At 33.5% G+C, this 9371-nt stretch overlaps 1 protein-coding gene across 1 annotated transcript in view; it reads right to left on the bottom strand.

Moving 5' to 3' along the window:
• The window catches only part of CSMD1 (CUB and Sushi multiple domains 1), a 1345565-nt gene that overhangs the window by 442247 nt on the left and 893947 nt on the right, over positions 1 to 9371 (bottom strand). The window contains 2 exon segments of the mRNA XM_019474454.1: positions 2813 to 2934; positions 6092 to 6216. Coding sequence (XP_019329999.1) covers positions 2813 to 2934; positions 6092 to 6216 — 247 coding nt within the window.

Here is a 9371-nt window from a genome sequence, read left to right as displayed (position 1 = left end):
GAGTAGAGGGGCAGAATCACCTCCCTCGACCTGCTGGCCACGCTGCTTTTGATGCAGCCCGGGATACGGTTGGCCTTCTGGGCTGCGAGCGCACGTTGCTGGCTCATGTCCAGCTTTTCATCCACCAGTACCCCCAAGTCCTTCTCAGCAGGGCTGCTCTCAATCCCTTCATCCCCCAGCCTGGATTGATACTGGGAGTTGCCCCGACCCAGGTGCAGGACCTTGCACTTGGACTTGTTGAACCTCATGAGGTTCACACAGGCCCACTTCTCGAGCTTGTCCAGGTCCCTCTGGATGGCATCCCGTCCCTCTGGTGTGTCAACTGCACCACTCAGCTTGGTGTCATCTGCAAACTTGCTGAGGGTGGACTCGATCCCACTGTCTATGTCATTGATGAAGATATTAAACAGTACCAGTCCCAATACGGACCCCTGCTGGATGCCACTCATCACCAAGTGGTTCATATCTTCATACCATTCCTTCATATCTTTTATTATCCAAAAGGATATGTGTTAACTCAAGATTCAGTTATTTGGGGATAGAAGTCCCAATATCAGATTTGTATTGGTACATACTGATAAAGATGATGTAGACTTTATGTGAAAGCAACTTGAGGATACTGTAAGCCTTAAACATGTTTGATTTTAAGACTTCACATTTGCAATTGTCATGATCTTAAAGCAAATACCCATCTTTCCAAGACACACGAAGTTAAGAAAATAATCTTCCTTTGTTGCACTGCTAGACAAATCCAAGGCTAATAAAAAGGGAATTCATTCCCTATTGCCTATCTTGTCCATAACTGAAAGACTTAAAGCTCCACCTCTTTTTCTTACATTGTTGTTATCAATATGTCTGTTAGCATATTATTTACCTTCCTATTTACCTTCCACCCAGCTGGATGTAATAGTGTGGATTTTTTTCTGGGTGAAAGCTCCAAGCTTTGTACTCATACCTCTTCATTTTCAACATAACAAAAGAATTGATCTGTCTGGGTGTGGAATTTCTTCAGTGTATTCCTGTGACTGATGAACTGTCAACCTGCCCACAGTATACCACTTAAGAGTGCCTTTTCAAGTCCAGTGAACAAAGTAATGTTAATCTACACCAATCTCATTAAGATCTACCCTACTAAAATCCTAAATCCATTGAGAAAGATATATTGTGTAGAATGAATAGAACTTGTATGTTATTGTAGTAGAGTGAGGTTTAGTGTTTTTCACAAATAAGTCTGAGCCTCCATAGAAAACATACACTGTACAGTTTAATAAATAACACTGCACAGTCAGTACCAATTTTCATATTATTATGGTTAATCTTTCTTGCAATCAGCAAGGAGATTACTATTTACATTTTATTATAAATATGAAAAATGATGCCTAATTAAAATTCTTGAAAAGTCAAGGGAAGAAAAATAAAAATGAAAAATTAATGGAACAGTTTTGAATAAAGAAACCATTAAGATGCCAAGACACTCTTATATTAGTAGTAATTTCACTTATTTTCTTTTGATGCACACTTAAATTTTCTCTTATAAAGCTATACTGCATTTTGCAGAATCAAAGACTACATATTACTGAATATGAATTTGAGTAGATGTATTTGTCAGACATTTTTCATATTTTAAATGCTTGTCCATATTTAAAAATGCAAAGTGATTTAATACTTTCCATAAAATTTAATGACTTTAAAGTCAAAGGTCATTCAGTGACAAATAGTCACTTCTAATTGCTATACTAAATAAAATATAACAGTTCAGTTTCAAACTAAAAAAAGCCCTTTCTCTTCAGAGAGAAGTCCTGCTACCTAAAATGTTCCACAATGTGATAATTTTATACTTTTGCCTGTTTTTCCTGGATACATACCTTTATTAAGGCACTGAATCTGCTTTAAGAAAAAGTGAACTCAATTGATTTTGCAAAGAAACAGTGTTTACATCTCAACAATATGCTATGAAAGCATGCAGCAAAATGATCTTTTCTGCAGCTAAACATTTGCATTAATTTATGGTGATAAAGTTAAACATTTTTTCCTTAACTATATTAAAGAAGTCAAGAATACAGTCTTCCAAAAACTTGCATAGGAAATACGTTTTGTAATTATGAAAGTACATATAGATTGTACATTCTTCAACTTATTGTAACTAATTCTTTTATTCAGCGTTTCGCTACAGAAAAGTAAAATGTAAGTGGAAGATTTTTTTACTTCATTTTTTTTCCTACAGGTAGGGGGTCTCTGTCCGTTATTGAGAAAGTAAATTGATTTTACAGAAACAACAGTAAAAATGCATCTCAGGACACTGCAGTGTAATAAGAATACTTAATTATGACTACTATTCTATGCATAATTATTCATAGTTATGTATTTAGAATCATTATTGGAAAACATTGGATTGAAAAGAGAAATGAGGTAGGTAGTAAAATACCTAACAAGATAAGACTGGTTTTTATGCTAAGATTCAACAATGAGTAAGTATCAAGATACAACTTGAAAAATCCACTATCAACTCATTTAGCAACGTGTGGTTTTGAATATGATTTTATGTATTTAATTAGAAAATTTATTTATAACTTAGAAACTTTAATTGAGACCTATTACTCTGAGTGGACATTTTCACAGATATTACTAATTTATATATTTTTTTTTCTAGTGCCCAATATATTTTCTTAACACCTCTACTCTGGTCATTTTTGTGCTGAAATGGACATATACACTTGCATGTGTTCATGCATTCGTGCAAATATGTATGAAATAATTTTAAGACAGATGCAAAATTCTACAGTTTTAATTGAGACAAAGAGAAAAAGCATACCTTTTCTGGATCAGTTGTTGTAATGACCCACACGCAGTGTGCATTGTCTTCATATTGAACTGGATAATTTGGTGATGTAATAATCCCACTTGGTCCACGTAGGTTAGAACCACATGTTCTAGCTAAAATGATAAACAACAAATCAGATTGCTTTTGATCAGTTGCTCTGTTTAAAATAAACATTATAAAATTGCCATAGCATTAATAACAACTTGCTGTGAAAGTATTATTATGCTGATATATTCTATAACAATGTGCCTTTAAAAATGTTTGAGCCAGTCAAAAAAATCCTGAAAAATGACCTACAGAGGAAGGAAACCAGCACTTTTCAATTAATCAGCCCAACATTTATATTATTTTTTTCTTTATGTAAATTAATTTCTCAAAATTATCATAACAATATTCTGTTTAGAGAGAGATTTACCCTCTCCAAGTGGATGGAGGGTGCCTTCTATGTATGAATGTAAGAAGGGCCAGTATGTGCTCTCCATGATTTCTCCATGCTTGGAAAGAAAAAAAATATGTATCACAATGTTTGAATCAATGTAACAGCATATCCTGAACCTAAACTTGAACTTCTGTGGTGTCTTAGCTTTTTACACCAGAGGAAATAAAATTAGAAAGAAAAAAATATAAAATGGTTCTAGGCAGTAACCTGACTTTTGTAAAGCACAGATTCAATTGTGACACCATCACAATCCCTCTGTCACATTCAGCAGATCCGGATGGTTAACATTTTGAAAATAAATTACTTTATGAAGGGGGATAGATTCTCTAAAATATTCAAACTTCTCAAAATATTTCAGTATCTCAAAGTATTTCAAAAATATTTAGACATATAATTTCCAGTGACATAAAATGGAGTTATAGGACTCAGAACATTTTAAAGTTCCACTGTCAGGTTTATGGTACTACAGCACTTTGGCAACATGCTAAAATAGGGAGTGTATATCTTCAAATATCTGAATCTCAGAACTTATCTGCATAACTTCCATTGACTTTTGATGTAATTTGGATTCTTCAATTACTTAAGTTTCAGTACTGGCAAGAGGAATGAGTACCTTCCTTAAGAACTTGGTCATTCTTTTTCTGAATATTGGATTAAAGTACCCAACATATTTCTGGTACTTTGGAAAATTTTAGGTTTTGTCTTTCTCTGTGGCTGCCTCTATTCTGAAGAATGAAATATGAGCATTTCTTTAGCTCACAAACTCGCTGGGAGGTAGCCTGATATTCTGCATTAATAGAAGTATGACTGGTACAAATAGGAAATAAGGAAACTAGAGAAAAATAATTTTCAGATTTTCTATCCTTGCATCACAATCTGCTACCAGCACTTGGTCATTTGTTACTATGTTAGAGACTAGATTTTGAGAACTAACTATAACTCCGTGTCTAGACTGATTCAGCTAGGACTCAGTTTTCTGTGAAAATGTCTATCTATGTTTATGATAGAAACTGTCTAAATATACTGAATACTGGCATCTTGAAAGTCAGTAAAGGGATTTGGAATAATATGGACTACAAATAAAACTTGTATCTTTCACTTCCCACCATCCACAAATGTGTACCATGTGCAATGTCATAATATTGAACCAGAATGATACACCATTCAGCCTAAACAATGTTAATCTGTGTTTAGAAAAAAACAAATAACTTCTAGAGACTGGCTGACTTGACCCTCAGACTGTTGTGAAATTTTAGCTCCAATTTTGGAAGTATGTTTGAGGAAAGTAACTTCTTTTTTCAACTGAGGTTTTAATGGAAGTATAGGACTAATTTATCTTATTTTGTTAGAAGTTTACTGGAGGGAGTAATGCATAATAGATATATTTGCAGATAATAAATTGGAAGGAACAGGAAAAACTAGTAATAACATACAAATAATTCAGCAGCGAATAGCCCCTTTCTGCTAAGCATTACTTTTACCATGCATAGATTACTTCAGCTTTTTTCTGCTATGTATTAGCAAACAAGAATAAATTCAGGAGATTAAAAAACCCCACCAAACAAGACTGAGCAGTGGAGTTGTGCAGACATGTTATTCTGCAGTAGTGTGAAACCAAGTACTGAGAGAGCAGATTTAGTTTTTTCATTTAAATACGCTGAGCTACAGAGACGCTGAGCTCAAGAGACTTATGAATCACAGTCGCTTTGCTGCTCTGGAAAGGGTAGGAGTGGGGGTGTTTTTTTTTTTTTTTTTTTTTTTTACTATGTTTTAGGTTGTCCAGTCTTTACATGGATGTGCCTATGTAATATTACCCATGTTATATACAGCTTGTAATAATATATCCAAGAGCTGCCTTTATAGACTTTTTTATTAGGTCTGACTGGAATGAAGTTAACTTTTTTCATAGCAACTTGTATGGTGCTGTGGTTTAGATCTGTAACTAGAATAGTGCTGATAACACACCAGTGTTTTGGCTATTGCTGAGCAGTGTTTGCACAACATCAAGGCTTTCTCTGTTTCTCACACTGCCCGGACAACAAGTAGGTTGGGGATGAGCAAGAAGCTGGGAGGGGACACAGCCAGGACAGCTGACCCCAACTGTAACATGTACAATCGAAATGTGCAACTCAAATTATTTTTCTACTGAGAAAAAGGAAAAGTTCTGTACATAGATATATACTCTATTTTTCCTATATACCTCAGTTCTGGAGTACTTTGACAATATTTACATATTTTTCTGTGCTTTTATTACAGGCAGTAGATTGCAACAGAAAAACATACAAACAAACAAAAAGCCACCTCCCCCCCCTCCTCCTTAAAAGCAGGGGAAGGAACTTATTCATTGGTTCAGACCATAATGAGAAAACATCTAGAACAGAAGTCAGAAGGTTAGGTCATGTGTAAGGTTGAGCAAAATAGATGAAAGAGAAGGGAATTTATCAAAAAATGAGGACTATGTAAATATCTGGGAATGATAGGAACACAATATGACTGTGAGGAGTTCTTATTTACGAATTTAATTAGAAAAGTTTAACCTAAACCTAACTAAATAGTTCTACTTAAAATATGTTTAACATGACAAAAAGATTAAGTGATATGAAAACTATTAAAAGGAAATTAGCTCCCTAAATTGATACTCTTTCTGCATCTTTGCTTGTGTGCTTCAAGCTACAGAAAGATCTTTGAATATATATAATCATATATACATACACATACACATACATATATATGATATATAAATTTTATATATATAGCTTTGTTTTGAACGTAATTTCATTGCATTTCTAAACTTCCAAACTTCAGGAAAAATTCCAAAGGATAGCACCTACCTCTGCAAATCGGCCTGTGGTCACTCCAGGCAGCCAGTGTATCTGTCACTCTCTGACAAGTGATGCTCTTAGATCCTTGCAGCACATAATTATCTTCACAGGAAAACTGTACGCTTGCACCCACCCTAGGAGTAAAATGCGAGGAAGAACAAAAGAATTAACATAGATTTTAAATATCACGACCACCACCCCCCAAATAAAAGTAAATGCCACCAAATGACAATATTTCTAGGTCCAAATGAAGAAATTAAGGTGGGAAATTCTAATCCATCATTACTATATTCATAAAAAACAACTATAGGGAACAGGTCTACGATTTAGTTTGTCCACCTTTTAAAGAAGTAAGGCCAGGAATATAAAACAACTGTGACACAGTTTCATCCTTTAAACTATGACTTCAATGAATGCATAGAGAGGTATATTTTTCAAAAAAAAAAATAATCACTGTTCTTTCAGGCAACAAAAATAACTTTATGAGTAATTTCAACCTCTCCATATTCTCTTAAATGAGAGAATAAGCAGTTAGATATGGTAATTTGTCAACATGTACAACCAGGAAATATTAATTTCAGCAAACTGTAATCATTAATTAAATATTCCTGACCCTGTTGAAATTTCCTGGTAAAGATTATGTTAAATGATAACTTTTATTAGGACTGAAATATGACTGTTACACTTGTAACTTTAAAATATGTCTCTTTGGAATTATTTATAACTTTATTCTTATTTCTTTACTAAATAATTTCTTTCTGAACAATGCTGACCAATACTTATGCAGAATTAAAAACCTGTATATAGTTACTGTGTATCTCAAAGAGAGCTTTCCTAAACAGTATTTACATTTCTGCTTCCATTTATTATTTGTGACATTCTTTGTTCTCCATCATAATCAACTGGTTTTGTTGTTAGCTTTCTTGCACTTTTAAATCTGTATCTGATAATCCCATGTTGTGAACTAAGTGATCTTGATGAAGCAGATTTCTCAGTTTGGTCTTTCTAAGTCATTGAGTCCTAAACACCAGGGGATTGCTAGATGGCAGTCAGAAAGCTCAGTGGTTAAAATTGTGCTGTGGAGAATAGCAAATATAATCTCATTCACTAACATCCAGCTCATTCCTACCCTTCAAGAACAAGTATTCTGTTAGTTTCTCAGAGGATTTCACAAAGACAATCTATATTGTTTATCATTATTATGACATACTTCTATAGTTCTTTCACAAAACTTTAGTAGGATCCTTTTTCTTCAATGTATTTCTTTTGCATGAGCTTTTCCATTTTTTTTTTTTTTATTTTGAAATTTGAATGTGATGCTCCAAGTCTAGGAAAGCTTTAAAAATTACTTTTCTTAACACTTGGTTCTTGAGCTGTTAAATGTGAAAAAATCAGAAGGGTAGGGAAAATATTGGCCCTTTCCTTCAGTAGTTCATGGGAAATGCATGAAATCCTTGAAGAGTAATACAGTTTTCTAAAATTATATTTATTTTATATTTGTCATAATCTACTATCCTTCAGAACATTCTTAAAACCCACAGAAAAATAGACCAAGCATGATTCCAAATACATACCTCAAATTAATAAACAATTAATTTCTCCTATTGGTAAAGAAAATATTAGGTTTAATTAATCTGACATTTTAATGCTCTAAAAACCTAGTTTTAAATACATTTTCTCATATCTTCTAAAATTATGAGCTCTGAAAATTTGTTCTATGGAAACAGGAGAAAAACAACCAGTTACCTAGTTGTGATAAATGTAAATTGAGAATTGAAGTATTTAAAAATTATATTGGATAAAGACTTTCCCAAAAGTGTAATGATGTGTGAACCAACATGAAAGCTTCAACATTTCCCTGAAGTCTACTACTATCAAGACATGTAAGGAGAACTATGAAACTGTGCACATACAAAAAATTAGAGTGAAATGAAGTGTATAGTTATTGGATGTCTGCAATTTTAATTTATATTTTAACATACCTGATTATTCCCCCCAAGAAAGAAGGGGAAAAAAAACCAAACAAACAAAAGGAATGCAAATATTCTGATGTCTGATACAGTAAGTGAAGGATTTAATGTTTAGACTGGGTTTTCATCATTACAGCAATATTAAAAAAAAATATTATGAATGGATACATAAAATGTTACACACTAATTTAATCTATACACTTATGATGATTCAATTTGTTTAAATTTTTCTGTACAGTATATTGTATTTTTTTCCAAAGCTCTGGAAATAGCTTGTATCTATGGACTAATAATGTGAACTTCATATATTTTACATGGTGGATATCATCTTTTGAAATATTTGATCACAAACGAAGTGACACAAAATAAATATGCTGACTACAACATATTAAAAACAAATAAAAAATCTAGCAAAAACATCAAATTAAAGAGCAACGTAGGAACACGAAGTACTCAAAAGCTCCAGAGTGTTAGAATTCAAGGTGGAGAGAAACCTTAATGCCAGCTATAGGCATTGACAAGTACAATCTTTTGAAAGTAATTTCAAGAATTCTAATGAAACTTCAGGTAGGCTACAGAAGAGCAGTCATAGGTTTTACCACAATGACTGAGATAGTTCTAGACATGGTTTATGTGTGGCTATACTATATGCTAAGCCTGCTTTAATATCAGTTAAAATCCATCCTTTTCGAAGCACCTTTTGTGGGAAATCAGGTTTATGCCATGATTCTGACAACCGATACTTCCAAGAAAATAATTTTAATGTAATTAATTCTGTCAAGGCTTACAAAAAAAAGGAAAAAGTTATTGAAAAGCTCTAAATACTGCCAAATGGAGGTACAGACTGTCACAATATTCTATATATGAAGGATATTAAAAGTTTGTGTAACTAACTTGTTAATAATGAAATACGTGTATATATCTATATATAGTTGTTACATAATACATACATTGCAGATGCCTGAATCAAACCATACAACTTTAGATGTTTAAGAGAACAGTGGATACTGAGAAACCTTAGGTGAGCTGAGTCACTAGAGTATTTTCTGTGTCCAGACATTCAGATCTATCTAAATAAGCATCTTAGGGGAGGGGACACATATGGGCCATGCAGTCCACAATAAAAGTCCTTATCCTCGAAGCAACACCCAAATTGCTGAGTCTCTCTGTTGATTCTGCTTGACATAGAATCATAGAATCATTAAGGTTGGAAAAGACCTCTAAGATCATTGAGTCCAACTGTCAACCCAACACCACCATGCCCACTAAACCATGTCCCTAAGTGCCTCATCTACTCGTCTTTTAAATACCTCCAGGGA

The sequence above is a fragment of the Aptenodytes forsteri genome, unplaced genomic scaffold (assembly GCF_000699145.1).
Source record: "Aptenodytes forsteri isolate BGI_AS27 unplaced genomic scaffold, ASM69914v1 Scaffold100, whole genome shotgun sequence".
In the NCBI taxonomy this organism is placed as follows: domain Eukaryota; kingdom Metazoa; phylum Chordata; class Aves; order Sphenisciformes; family Spheniscidae; genus Aptenodytes; species Aptenodytes forsteri.
The sequence above is the reverse complement of the archived record's forward strand: the minus strand, read 5'-3'. Positions and strand labels throughout refer to the sequence as shown.